Raw genomic sequence first — 15,720 nt, 5'->3', positions numbered from 1 at the left:
GAGAAAGAAGGGCGCTGCTGAGCGTTACTGCTACCTCACATTTGGCATTCGCGGCCGATGGAACGATTACATGCCATCATTACCCACAAAGCAGTGCAAAACATCATGGTAGTGTCGTCAATATATAAGGTGTGTGCATTTTATTGAGATACCTGCATCTTCTACTTTGGCTTTTTGTTCCAAAACGCTCAACTCTCAGCGAATGGCTTTGAGGGCTCGAACCATCCGTGTGATGCAACTTATTCCACCGAGTTCACTTTAGAGATTATGGGATGAAAAACAAACAGAAAACTAGAATGGAACTCTTAGGCGTTGTGACGTCGACCGATATGCTCCGCCCACATTATTGCGTCATTATACATACTTGTACCAAGCCTGGTGTTGGCTTAGCGGTTAGGGTGCGGCTTGGGATCCCAGGATCCTGGGTTTGAATCCCGGTCGATCGCGGAATTAATGCCAGGAGGGTTGACTCAGCATGTCATCTTTCCGAGGTCGGCAAATTGAGTACCAGTTCACTGGTAATTCCCTGTGTGTCGCAAGAGGCGACCAACAGGGTTGGCGGCAGGAAGGGCATCCGGCTATAAAACATTGCTTCAAAAAGGGGACCACGGTGCCTGAAAAAGGCCAACCCCCGCTCTGCGGGGAAAAATGGCCTCTAAGGTGGTTCTTCTTCTTCTATATATACTTGTGCAAAGTTTGGTAAAAATCCCATCACTGGTTCACAAGTCAGCGCAGTCACAGAATTTTTACCTAAATGGACTTTTGACCTTCGACCTCTTGACCCCATACTCTAATCAGTTCATCTTTGCATCATTATACATACGTGTACCACGTTTGACTTGGATCCCTTCAGCTGTTCTTAAGTTATCGTGGCAACAAATCAATTGCAACTTAACATGACCTCTGACCTCCTGACCTTTAACCTGACTAATGATCAACCTTTTGACCTCCTGACCCCAAAATCAAATCAGTTCATCTTTGCATCATAATTATACCAAGTTGCATGAAAATCCTATGAATGGTTCACAATTTACCTCAGGAACAGAATTTTTACCTAGCGGGATACCTGGCCTTTGACCTCTTGACCCCAAAATTTAATCATACAATATTTACATCATTATACATACCTGTTCCAAGTATGACCAATTCCTTCAGCCATTCTCAAGTTATTGCGGTAACGAAAACCTATCACGGACGGACAAACGGACAGCCAGACGGCAGAGACATGAAAAAAAAAAATCTGTTTAAAATCATCGCGTCTACCACTAATGCAACGAGAACGACACTCTTCGACGTCACGACGTCGACCGATGGATGATATGCCTCTGCCCATATTATAACATCATTATACATACTTGTACCAAATTTGATTTACATCCATTCAGCTATTCTCAAGTATAACATTTTTACCTTACATGACCTTTGACCTCGTGACCCCAAAAAGTAATCAGGTCATCTTTACCTCATTGTAAATACCTGCACCAACTTTGACTAAGATCCAGTCAACCATTCTCAAGTTAACGTGGTCACGAAAACCTTGATCCCCCATCCAAAACCTTGATCTTTTCTACCCCCGTTAATTCACCCCAGATCCACTTTTCTGAAATACCAACTTCTTTCCTGGAAGTCCTCGCTGTGTCCATGTGTTTTATACCTCTCCCACCCCGCACCTCCTCTCCCCAAGCCTCTCCCTCCCACAGATTTCCCGATGTCCCTGCTCTCAAATGTTGTACTTGTGTGCTTCCCTCTCCCAATCTTGTCCACCGCTCCCTTTATTTCGTCTTATGTGTCCGTTTTTTTTTTTTTTGTCATTAATATTAGCTCTTACACGAGCCTCGATCTTGTATACAAAGAAAGAAAGAAAGAAAAGAAAGAAAAGAAAAAAAAACTATCACGGACGGACAGATGAATGGACGGACACCCTGAAAACAATGCCTCCGTCGACTTCGTCTGCATGTGTAAAATTGTCCACCTTTACAATGCTGGGCCTTTCGCAACTGGGCACATATGTACAATGCCACTTGACTTTCGTTGAAAACCAACTACAAAACTTCATGAGCCACAACTTCCGTACCCGTATCGACATGACAGTTCCTCCCCTCATCATTTCCCAAAATCAGGTTGCCGTGCGAGATGAGAAACAGACAAAGGTGGACGAGGAATCAAAAGCAAAGTCGACGTTGCAGACAGAGCAGCATTTGGAACCAGCAGTTTTCCCATTTTATTTCCTGTCGCTTATACAACGGTAGGGAAGTGCAGATGACATGCATGGTCAACAGAACTACGGGCCGTACTAGCCAAGACCGGTTAAGAAAAAAGTGGGAGGAAAAAAAATAGAAGAAAGTCAAGAGTTCACCGGCTAGGGCCTGTTCAAGACAGCAAAGCGAGCACGACTCAGTATGGAAAATGGCCACCGCTTCACTCGCCATCTCGTAATGAAACCTACACACACACGCAATCACCTTTAAACAGGTACCCCTTGCCCAGGTGTTCTGGACAATTGAGATTTTTTCCCCTGTAAATGTCACACAATGCAGCATTAACATCCCAATTTATTTGGAGGCTCTGTTTTTCCTCGTAGTGGGGGGCGGGCGGGAGAGAGCGCTGGTGAAGCCCCTCACGGGGTTACTATCTGGGTGTTCAAAAGTATGTTAGTAACACGACAATCATTAGGGGGGGGGGGTATTGTTGTGAACCAGGACTAGACCGATACTCAGAATACTACTTAAACGAGTAAATTAGAAACTTAACGATTACATGTTTACTATAGGCAAGTTTCAGTTTAAACGAGCAACAAACTTGCGGGAAGGGAAGCACAGGCCTCATGCCAAGTTTTCGACCGACTCGGGCAACTTCCCGGAATCGTAATCGAACCCGTTTACAAACGGCAAGTCGGTGCCGTGCCAAGTTGACGAGGTCTCCATTCCGATCCATTCGTCCACATACAATCACAAAACTCCCCCTAGTGGAGAATCCCCCCCCCCCCCCAAAAAAAAAAACAAAAAAAAAAAAAACATTAAAAAGAGGGGGTGTTGCGACAGGGGGAATAAAACAAAAATCGAATCCTTTTGATTACCTGCTAAACATTGGAGAAAAGAAAAAAAAGTTTGCCTTGAATCCGTTCTAGAACCCAAACAGGTCCGAGCACTAAAAATATTTCACAAACTGGTCAAAAAAACCAAAAAAAAAACCCCCATTGAGGAGGTACCTGGACACCAAACATGAGAGTAACGAAGCAGGTAGGAATTGTGGCTTTTAGTCAAATCCAATAAAGGCTGATGTTCAAAGACGCTACTTAAAATGGGAAGCAATCGTGGCATTTCATTAAAGGTCGAGAGCACTGCAGGGTTACTCACAATCCATCTCTACGGTCTCGTTTTACAGGCCAACCCGGAAGTCGACCAACCCGGATAAACAGAACCTCCTCCCTCAATCTAACTTGCTTTTGCACATCTGGGTATTCACTCTACCTCTCGCTTCCCTCCCCGACATGAAATGGTCACCGATCCGAGAGCGCGTCCTTAAAGCAAATCCCATTTTGCAATAAATACTGTATATGTTGATGCAGGAAGCCCTGTGAGTGAACCCTCTCCTCCTTCCTCCCCACCCCATGATCTACATCTTTCCCTTCTTTCAAAACACCTGCTCTCAGTTTGTTTCTAACACATCCATCCTCCATCGCCGTGCAGGAAGAAGCACCATGGATGTAAATTTGGCAGAAAGTTCAGAAAAAATGCCCGACAGGTACAAACTAACGGCTATGAGGGAACGTCAACCCACCTATGGGAATATGAGGGAATATCCTGCAGCACCTGTGATGAATCCCCATTGCTGTTGTGTATGTATGTGTGTGTACATATACATATGCACACACACATACGAATAAACGGGAAAGCACTGTGGTAATGCCAGGAAGAATGCAATGAAGGAAATGAGAGCACAAGCCTCTCCACGGAGCATGGACAATAGCACACGTGGCATCTCTTTTCAACTTTTCGCAAGGTCAATTCGGATCCTTCCTTTCCCACGTCCTCACTTCCCAGCTTTCGCCCACGCAGGGAACTCCCCTGCTCTCCGTGGAAGTCAAATCGGATCATTTTGGTTCAATGATGCACTCTCTTCCCCCCCCTCGGCAACCTTATGCTTAACTCTAACCTACACCTCAGCACCAGACAACCTTGCTTCTCACATCGTCCATCCCACACCATTTCATAGGAACCACGACACGCCTGTTGCGTGCCATCCAAGGTGCCCGATGTCCCATATTATAATCCACCGAGAGTGGGAATTACCCAACCAAAAATAAATTTAAAAAAATAATAAAAAAATGAAGGGGGAGTATTTCCGGCTAGGACGATTCCCCATAAACAAAAGGTGCTCCTTATCTTGCTGCAGTACAATCGGCTGATGAAAGTGGTTTGAGTGGAAGCTTTAAAGACTCGAGATGAAATCCATCAGCCGCACACCCTGGGAGGTGCTTGGGGAGTCCCGTCAAAGCTTTAAAGGTTCTACCTTCCCACTTAAATGAACGGGAGGATAACAGATAGCGGATGGTGACGACAGGTGCGGTACGACTCTGGTGCAGAAGAGGAGGCAGGGTGGTAATAAGGCAGTGGGAGGTGAAGACGATGCAAGGGAATGAGGAAGCCGGGGCTCAGGCTCCGGGTCGCTTGAGCTCCCGGATTTGCTTGATGAGGTAAGTTTTCTCTTCGGAAAACTGCTCGTCGTCTGTGCGGTCGGCTTGGAAGCGCGACAAGAAGTCCACCAACTTGGTCTGATTCTTCAGCAAGATATCCAGAATTGGCTGTGGTTTACTTGGATTCGCGACAAACACCTGCAGAGAAGCCGCACAGTCAGTCAAAAATACAATGAAAAAGATCAGAATGAAAAACAAGGAATAAGGAAATTAAATGCAAGAAAAGGCCATTCGGCCCATCATGCCTGCACTACACCATCAACAAATTAAATAAATCCATGAAGCTAATGACTTAATATTATTGGAGGGGTGAGAAAGGAGTGGGGATGAGGAAATTGTGGAATGCTCAAGGATATCACCAGGTTAACGAGAACAGCACTCTTCGACGTCGCAACGTCGACCGATATGCCTCCGCCCACATTATTACATCATGATACTCCGCCCACATTATTACATCATGATACTCCGCCCACATTATCACATGATGATACTCCGCCAACATTATCACATCATGATACTCCGCCCACATTATTACATCATGATAGCCTGGTGTTGGCTTAGCGGTTAAGGTGCCGGCTTGGGATCCTAGGATCATCGGTTCGAATCCCGGTCGATCGCTAAATTAACACCAGGGGGGTTGACTCAGCCTGTCATCCTTCCGAGGTCGGCAAATTGAGTACAAGCTTGCTGGGATGAATGATCCCGGTGTGTACCCCGGTTTAGAATAGGTACACCGTATCCCTGCGCACCGTAAGAGGCGACCAAGGGTTGGCGCCAGGAAGGGCATCCGGCCATAAAAACATTGCCTCAAAAAGGGAACCATGATTGTCATGGGGCCTGCAAGGCTAACCCCTACTCCAGCGGGGAAAATGGCCTTAAAACGATCATTCATTCATTCACTCCGCCCACATTATTACATCATGATACTCCGCCCACATTATTACATCATTATACATACTTGTACTAAGTTTGATTTAAATCTCTTGAACTGTTCTCAAGTATCACATTTTTACCTGGCATGACCTCTGACCTTTAATGCCGAAAGCTAATCATTTCGTCTTTTCATCATAATATATACCTGCACCAAATTTGGTCAAAATCCCATCACTGATTCACAAGTTAGCACAGTAACAGAATTTTCACTTAACATGACCTCTGAACTTTCACCTCTTGACCCCATAATGTAATCCATTTATCTTTTCATAATAATACATACTTGTACCAAGATTGACTTAGTTCCCTTCAGTCGTTCTTAGGTTATCGCAGTTACAAAAACTTATTACAGGCTGTGACCTTTGACCTCTTGATGCTAAACTCTAATCAGTTCATCTTTGCATCATAATACATAATTATACCAAGTTTGGTCAAAATCCCATCATTGGTTAACAAGTTACCTCGGTAACCAATTTTTTGCCAAACGGAATGTCTGACATCCAACCTTCGACCTCAAAGTCTAATCAGTTCATCATGACCTCATTATACATACCCACACCAAGTGTGACTTGAATCCCTTTGGCCAATCACAAGTTATAAACCTATTAGACGCTGACCTTTGACCTCTTGACCCCAAAATCAAATCAGTTCATCTCCATCATAATACATAGTTGTACCAACTTTGGTCAAATCACATCATTGGTTCACAAGTTATTGCGGTAACAGGAGTTTTACCTAACATGACCTCTGACCTTTGACCTCATGACTCCAAAATCGAATCAGTTCGTCTTTACCACATCACACATATCTGCATCAAGTTTGACTTGGATCCCTTCAGCCGTTCTCAAGTTATCATGGCAAAGAAACTTCGGATGGACGGACAGCCAGACAGACAGAGACAGACGCACAACCTGAAAACAGAATGCCTCAGGCGAATTTGTCGGTGGAGGCATCAAAAACTAGAGGTTCCAGGGAACCTGAACTCAACTGGTCTATATCAATATGGTTAGAATTTGCATAATAGAACCACAAACAATATAGTTTATATGTGCTAAAGAGGTACAGTAACGTTGAAGGTATCTCATGTTTAAAGAGGAAACTAGAAAAAATTGAGTTTTAAGTGAGGCATGAAAAGTAAAACTACAATTACTTTTCTCAGATTTCAGACTTGAATTTATTTAGAAAGACTTGGTCAAACAATATACATGTATGGTCTTCAATCAAGATACGTTGAATATTTCAATAGATGTGTTCAACAGGGTTTAAGTATTCATTCATTAAATCTCCACCTACACCCACACCCCCACACCCACGCCCACACACACACACAGTCATTATCCATTGAATTGGACTCAAGTGACATTACAAGTTAGTCATTTTCTCTTGAATTATCCATACATTCTCATACTGTCAATAGTTAGACGAGTACATAGACAGGAAAAACAGTTGCTTAGTTGTGAAGTGGACAAATGCAAGATGTTCTTTTACTGTGTTCCTAGCTGATTGTTCTAGTAAACAGCTTTCCAACATTTCGATCTTGAACTGTACGACTGTTCTTCAGGAATTTGATTTGTCAATATGGCCGCCCTGCCACGCCCATTTTTGGGCGTGCAACGCCCAAATGCAATCCCAAACTAGTTTATGTCTTAAAGATGCTGCATAACAAGTTTCATCAAATTTTATCAATATTTGTGACTTTTAGAGCGTAGACGTCGAATTGTTTACAGACTTACAGACAGACAGACAGACAGACAGACAGACGGACACTGGGTATCGACAAAAACTCAGCTGGACATAGTCCAGTTGAGTTAAAAATTAAAATCGCACCCGTGTCCAAAGGAAGTGGTTCAGTTTGGCATTTTTAATACTAGGGCATGCCCGTACTATATATATGCCCGTACTATATATATATCTAAAATTATATCCCCCCCCCCTCTATTTACATGAAATGGTTTGGTCCATTCGCAACGCCAAAGCGAACGGCGAACGGCTTGCGAGTACAGTGACAATCCCCCCCCCCTCTATTTACATGAAATGGTTTGGTCCATTCGCAACGACCACAGAACCCCCCCCTCTATTTACATGAAATGGTTTGGTCCATTCGCAACGCCAAAGCGAATGGCGAACGGCTAAATCGCCATAGCTCGGTAACTACTTGTCCGATTAATATGAAACCTTGAAAAGGCACATCCTCGGGTCCCCAGCAATATACCTGGCAAGTTTAAAGTATATCGGACCCGTGGTTGTCGAGAAACAGCGGTCACAAACAAACATACACACACACAGAGATTAGTGGAATTATAGATAGACTAGGGCATGCCCGTACTATATATAAGCTAGGACGTGCCCGTACGTGGGTGCCCGTTCCTTGCCAAAAAAAAAAAAAAAAAAAAAATTGTGTAGGGGTGTGTGTGTGTAAACATCCTAGGGCGTGCCCGTACGTGGGTGCAAAAAAACATGCGTGCAAACAACAACAAAAAAAAACTTTGAAACCACGTGGCAGTAACGACCACAGAACACCCCCCCTCTATTTACATGAATGGTTTGGTCCATTCGCAACGACCACAGAACCCCCCCCCTCTATTTACATGCAATGGTTTGGTCCAAAGCGAACGGTTTGGTCCATTCGATGTGATTCGATGATTCGATGTGAATGGTTTGGTCCATTCGCAACGACCACAGAACCCCCCCCTCTATTTACATGAATGGTTTGGTCCATTCGCAAAGCCAAAGCGAACGACCACAGAACCCCCCCCCTCTATTTACATGAATGGTTTGGTCCATTCGCAAAGCCAAAGCGAACGACCACAGAACCCCCCCCCCCCCCCCCCTCTATTTACATGAATGGTTTGGTCCATTCGCAACGCCAAAGCGAACGGCGAACGGCTAAATCGCCATAGCTCGGTAAGTACTTGTCCGATTAATTTCAAACCTTGAAAAGGCACATCCTCGGGTCCCCAGCAATATACCTGGCAAGTTTCAAGTATATCGGACCGGTAGTTGTCGAGAAACAGCGGTCACAGACAAACAAACACACAGACACACAGACACACAGACACACAGACACACAGAGATTGCTGGAATTATAGATAGATGAAATATGCAAAGCCTATAAACAAACGAAACCCATTAAAATTACCCTTTAGAATTAAACATGGTGGGTTAGAAAGGTTCTTCGTTTTTGATGGACCGGTGGGCAATGCCAATTATTGAAGTGGCTTCACCGCTTAAAAATTGACAATGACACATTGTGGTGTTTATCTTTTTGTTGTGCTTTTTATTTACCCTCGCCAGAGGAGAGGGTATTGCATTTGAGTCCGTTTGTCTGTCTGCCTGCGTTTGTCTGTGTTTGTCCGCACAGAATAAATATGATTTTCTCTGCAACCGTTGGTCCGATTGACAGGAAATTTTCACAATAGGTGCAACTCCACCTGTATAATTTTTTAATGATAATTATGACGTCGTAGGTCACGTGGTTCGGCCGCCATCTTGGAAAAACAGAAAAACGTTCGACCTCTATATCTCCAAAAACGCTGAATAGAAAAAATTGACATGGCTCATTGTAAAGAACTCTCCATGGGGAATGAAATATGTTAATGATGATGTCATAGGTGCCTCCATTATGACGTCATAATTCGACAAGTACAAAACTTCATCCGATCAAGATGAAATTTCTTGAGCATAATCCAGGGATAAATTGGTGGAGAAAAAAAATAATGCAGACGTCATCGGTCACGTGGTTCGGCCGCCATATTTGTTTTAACACAAAATCTTTAAAAACCACTGAAAACATATCCTGGCGAGTGTCTGCAATCTCTGGTTGCTCTTTGTTGTTATTAATTTTTATTTGGGGGTTGGGTGGTGGGGGCGGACCACCAGGGAGGTTGGCGAAGGCGGTTTACGGTGAGAAATATATAACAGCGACCACACACTATCCTTGGGCAATAGATACCTCCTCACAGACACCATACTCGGCACAGATGTAAAGGTCAATAAACAAATGGGAATTAAAATAAATCGTTTGTCCCCCGAGTGCCGTGCAAAACATCAAATGGTGTTCACCTTGGTCCTAGGATAACAAAATATTTTGCTCGGTAGAACTTAGCAATGCTGTTTGACAACAAATGCTCAAAATGCCAAAGCTAATGAGAAGTTGACATTCTCATTACTTCAAAAGTAGTCAGTCATAATATGCAAACAAACTGTCACGTCAAAAGACAAACGAGAATGACGTTGGTGCAGAGCGCGATGCTTGCGCAATCCAAATAAACAATGGTTGCCATGGAAACAGCAATTTGGGAATTTGCCCGAAGTGGTTGACATGATAAGACTGTTGTTGTGTAGAACAAATTTCGTTGATACATTTCCTAATTGCCGCCGAATAGGTGATTTCCCGGTTTTGGATGACATTCACCTCTGACTAATTTTGACCAAATTTTACACACTTATACTCCACACATACGTACAAATAAAGTGCGCAAGTTTAAATCCGATATCTTGAAAAATTCCTGAGGTTTGGCAATAATAAAATCCCAAAAATATCCCATTTGATTAAAACGGGGTGAAATTGTTGTCATGGAAACCATTGACCTTTTCAAACAGCTAAATCGAATTTTCTGATTTTGGTGACCCAACGTGCAAATCCCGTCCAAATTTCAAGTCAATAGGATGAAAACGGATGATTTTCTCCAACTTTGACCTTTGAGCCTGAGCTTTTAACATCAAAAGCAACAGGTTTCTAGGTTTCAATTGACCATTTAATTCACCCAATATGCAAATTTGATTCAAACTAGCAGAGTATCCACCCACTGGGTGGGTAGAGTTTGCACATGACTTGCTGAAAAAATGATAAACAACAACAACAACAACAACAACAACAACAGGCATTTTAAGGCCATTTTCCCTGCTAGAGCGGGGGTTAGCCTTGCGGTCCCCATGACAATCTTCTCCATCTTACCCTATTTTCTGCATCTCTCCTTGTTAACCCCCTTGCCCGCATTTCTTCTTCCACCATCTTTAGCCAAGTCTTTCTCGGTCTTCCCCGTCCTCTACTTCCTTCTACATTCATTTCCATCACTCTTCTCAACCAGTCACTTTCATCCTTCCTCAACACATGACCAAACCATCTCAACCAACCAAAACAAGGATATAATTGTCTGTATATTGCAAGTTGACTCTTATCGATGTTTGTGTTGTGATGGTCGAGGCCCCAGACTCTAGGGCTGGGGTGGGGAACCTCCGGCCTCCGGGCCGTATACGGCCCGCGAGACCGTTTGATCCGGCCCGCGAGGCAATTCATCTATCTATTTTAAAAAAAAATTTTTTTTTTTGTTTTTGTTTTTGTATACAAGATCGAGGCTCGTAAAAGAGCGAACATTAATCACACAGAAAGACAAACCGACACATAAAACATATAACATCGGGAGCAGTAGACAAGATGGGGAGAGAGGGGGAAGAACACAAACACAACATTTGAGAGCAGGGACCAAGAGACATGGAGACATCGAGAGATCTGTGAGAGGGAAAGGGCGTTGGGGGGGGGGGGGGGCATGGGAAAGGGGGGCATGGGAAGGGGGGTGGGAGAGGTATAAAACATATGGACACTGCCAGGACTTCCAGGAAAGAAGTTGGAATTTCAAACAAGGTGGATCTGGGGTGAATTAGCGGGGGTAGAAAAGATCAAGGTTTTGGATGGGGGAAGATAAGAGATGGTGGTGAACAGCTGTTTTAAAGACCTGGAGCGAGGAGTGGGATTGAAGGGAGTGGGGGAGTTTGTTCCAGAGGCGGGTGAAAAGAGGAATGAAAGAGTGAAGGTGAGCAGAGAGCCGAGATTTCGGCAGTTTAACCATCAGAGGGTTGCTGGCAGATCTTGTGCGACCTGTAGGAATATTTGGGGGACAGAGCACAGAGAGAGCTGGGGGTGCAAGGCCGGAGAGGAGTCGGAAGAAGACAAAGACCACCTACCTGCCTGCGGTGAGTGAGTGAAAGGCCCTCAGAGATAGCTTCATCGCGGGAGATTCCAATAATTCTGAAAGCTTTGGTTTCAACAGCGTGAAGCCGAGCTAGGTGTGAGGCAGGAGCACCGGCCCATAGGGGAGAACAGTATTCCATTGAGCTGCAGATGAAAGCCTTGTATGTGGTGAGGAGCTCAGGTGTGCCGAGGAAGGACTTCGCACGACGGAGGATGCCCAGTCGGCGACTGGCTTTGGAGGCCAGCTTGGAAATGTGGTTTTCCCAAGAAAGATCATGGCAGATAGTGAGACCCAAAAGCTTGAGCGACAGAACCTCTTGGAGAGGATTGTTGAGAAAGTAGATGGGAGGGTTGTCCAGTCGATCTTTTCGGAGAGACATAGTAAGAGTGTGAGATTTGTCCTCCCTTTGCTCGAGTTCTACAAACTGTATGTACGTGCTGAGGATTTTACCATTCTGAGGAGACATGCACTGAAGTTTGCATCACTGTTTGGGACGACCTACAGCTGTGAGCAGTTCTTTTCAAAACTGACTCTTGCAAAGACTCGGTTTCGCTCAAGACTGACTGACCCAAACCTGCAAAACCAGCTGCGAGTAGCATCATCATCACTACCACCTGACACCAAACGCCTCGCCAAAGAGAAACAGTTCCAGCCATCGCATTAGGCGAGTCCGATATATGTATTCAATAATTTAGCATGGCCCTCGAAGGATGTTCTAAAAATCGAAATGGCCCTCGACAGGAAAAAGGTTCCCCACCCCTGCTCTAGGGGTATGATTCCAGCTTCGGGCGCAGGAGATCCAAGGTCTGAATCCCAGTCAAGCCCAATGAAAAATGTTGGGCTGGTTCTTCAAAAAGCAGTACATAATGGACACTAAGACCAAACACGTGATGCCTCCTTCCGGGAACCATAATATCTCTGAAACTTGAGAAAGTCAAGATAAAAAAACAAAAACAATTCCAATGGAAGAAATAAGACTGTGAACCCATTATATAATCACATCGTGAAAAGTGATGAAGCAGTTTATGCTCCATCCTTTTAATCACAACTATGTCCTAAGTTTCTTCAAAACTGTTCACAATACCCAGTGAAGATCACCTCTTCCCCCTCTTTATTCCAAAGGGCCCCCGTCCCCTCTTTATTCCAAAGGGCCCCCGCCCCCCTCTTTATTCCAAAGGGCCCCCGCCCCCTCTTTATTCCAAAGGGCCCCCGCCCCCCTCTTTATTCCAAAGGGCCCCCGCCCCCCTCTTTATTCCAAAGGGCCCCCGCCCCCCTCTTTATTCCAAAGGGCCCCCGTCCCCTCTTTATTCCAAAGGGCCCCCGTCCCCTCTTTATTCCAAAGGGCCCCCGTCCCCTCTTTATTCCAAAGGGCCCCCGTCCCCTCTTTATTACAAAGGGCCCCCGTCCCCTCTTTATTCCAAAGGGCCCCCGTCCCCTCTTTATTCCAAAGGGCCCCCGTCCCCTCTTTATTCCAAAGGGCCCCCGTCCCCTCTTTATTCCAAAGGGCCCCCGTCCCCTCTTTATTCCAAAGGGCCCCCGTCCCCTCTTTATTCCAAAGGGCCCTCGTCCCCTCTTTATTCCAAAGGGTCCCCGTCCCTTCTTTATTCCAAAGGGCCCCCGTCCCCTCTTTATTCCAAAGGGCCCCCGTCCTCTCTATATCAGACGAGATCAGGGCCCTCTATCTGGACACATCTCGAGCATTCAATACAGTCTCGCATCTCGCCTTGCTCTCCAAGCTCTCTACCATGGCATCCAAGGCCACCTCCTCTCTCGGCTTATGACTTCCTCCACTCTCATAAGTGTGGCACTCAACAGTGTCCTCGCATCTCCTCTTCCTGCTAAGGCTGGAGTGCTCCAAAGCAGTGCTATGGGCCCCTATCCTATGCCTAATCTTCATGAAGGTTTTCTCTGAAAAATCCCCTGATCTATTTGCTGATGACTCAACCTGGTGCCGAGACATCCCTCATCATTCAGACAGACAGGTAAGGCAACAGCCTCCTGCCTGTCTTCAGACCTTGATAGAATCACAAGCTGTTGAAACACTTGGAATATGTCTTCCAATTCTGACAAATCTCACACCCTCACTCACTCTCCCAAAGCACCGTCTCACAATGCTTTGGAATCTAGATGGTATTCATAGAATACGTACCCCACGCAGGCGACTTGGTACGAGCTAACTCTTCTGTTTTAAGGGGCTTTCTCTTTGATCCAATATGGCTGCCAGGCCACATGACTGATGACGTCATAAAGTTACATTCTCCAATATAATTGTTGCATAGATCACGATCAAGAAAATTCAAACTGATCGGACTAAGCGTTGCACTTGTCAGATTATGATGTCATAATGAAGGCGCCAATGACGTCATCATAAACAACCCTTATTCCCCATGTGGAGTCCTTTACAATGAGAAACGTTTCAATTTTTTCCCATGGAGTGGTTTCGGAGATAGAAGTCCAAAGTTTTTCGGTTTTTCCAAGATGGTGCCCGTATGGCTTTATAATTATCAATAAAAAATATACAATAGCAGACGCATAGTATGGTGATAATTCCATGTCAATTGGACCGGCCTTTGCTGAGAAAATGAATTTTTAAAATGCGGACACGTAAGTACGGCATATGTACATACGTACGTAACCGATCGCGTAACCCCGCTTATCACTTCATGAGCACAGAGTGGCAGCAAAGGCAAAATTATTGGAATTTCCTGCGATGAGACTGAGTTTATGGGCCTATCACTTTCAAAACGCAAACAGGTCCGTGGTCTCTTAGTCTTCTACCACCTCCTTTCTGGTCTTGCACCCTTTGCTCTTTGTGCTCTGTCCCCCCACCCCAGGTTTCTGCAGGACACATTTGCTCTGCCAGAAACCCACTTCTTGTGAAACTCCCAAAATCCAGGCTCCAGGCTCCTTCCCCCCCCCCCCCCCCCCCTCTCCACTCATCTGTTCCTCTTTTCTCTCAATTGTGCAAACAACTTCCTCAGTCTGTAATTCCATTCTTCCCTTCAGGGCTTCAAGACGACCGTACAGCACAACGCCGGGTCATTCGCCAACCATATACAGGATACTTCTACCCTCATTAACCATCTCCATGCCCATACCTTTCTTTCCAGGTTATCGTTTTCTCCCCCTCTTCTTCCACATTTTATTTACTTACAGTGCAAAACTGCAACGATCTTGGTTCTCGTGTTTTCATTCTCCTTTGCTGCCACAGAGTGCTAGTTCTTTGCTGGAATTAGCAACCGTTTTTATACTTAACAAGAAAAAGAGCAATCAGAGATTGCAAACCCTCGCAAGGATGTATTTTCAGTAGTTTTTAAGGCTTTTGTGTTAAAACAAATATGGCGGCCGAACCACGTGACCGATGACGTAATCATTTTTTCCAAACTAATTTATTCCCAGATTATGCTGAAGAAATTTCATCTTGATCGGATAAAGTTTTGTACTTGTCGAATTATGACGTCATAATGGAGGCACCTATGACATCATCATTAACATATTTTATTCCTCATGAAGTTATTTACAATGAGCCATGTCTCAATTTTTTCTATTCAGCGCTTTCGGGGATATAGAGGTGCAAACTTTTTTGGTTTTTCCAATATGGTGGCCGAGCCACGTGAGCTATGACATCATATCATGAAAAAATTATACAGGTGGAGTTGCACCTATGGTGAAAATTTGCTGTCAATCGGACCAACGGTTGCAGAGAAAATCATATTTATTCTGTGCGGACAAACAGACAAACAAACAGACAAACAAACAACCAGACAGACAAACAGACAGACAAACAGACAGACAAACAGACAGACAAACAAACGGACAAACAAACGGACTCAAATGCAATACCCTCTCCTCTGGCGAGGGTAATAAGCCATTATATTCATGCCACACGATGTACAGAGTAACAGTACAGCATACAGCACAGCGTACAGTACAGAGTAACCAGACTCGGCTGTGTAATGGTGAGAGAACATCAACTCTGAGTCTGGGAGGTCGATGGTTCAGCTGTCATTTCCAAGATTTTAAAAATGGTAGGTGATGCTTCCTTGCTTGACATTCGATATTTAAGGGGGCATTATACCATTGAAGGCAAAAAAAAAACATTTTTTTACAAATATACAA

General features: G+C 44.6%; 1 protein-coding gene across 2 annotated transcripts in view; it reads right to left on the bottom strand.

Annotated features, from left to right (window-relative positions):
- Positions 1-2,192: 2,192 nt before the first annotated feature.
- The window catches only part of CAB39 (calcium binding protein 39), a 51,581-nt gene continuing 38,053 nt past the window's right edge, over positions 2,193-15,720 (bottom strand). For both annotated transcript variants that reach the window (XM_068101930.2, XM_068101931.2), the window contains exon 9: positions 2,193-4,834. In XM_068101930.2, the coding sequence (XP_067958031.1) occupies positions 4,655-4,834 (180 nt within the window). In that variant the 3' untranslated portion in view covers positions 2,193-4,654. The remainder of the gene's footprint in view (positions 4,835-15,720) is intronic.

This window comes from Myxine glutinosa, chromosome 5 (genome assembly GCF_964187855.1).
Source record: "Myxine glutinosa chromosome 5, kmMyxGlut1.1, whole genome shotgun sequence".
Taxonomy (NCBI): domain Eukaryota; kingdom Metazoa; phylum Chordata; class Myxini; order Myxiniformes; family Myxinidae; genus Myxine; species Myxine glutinosa.
This window is presented reverse-complemented; position numbering and strand designations above follow the sequence as displayed.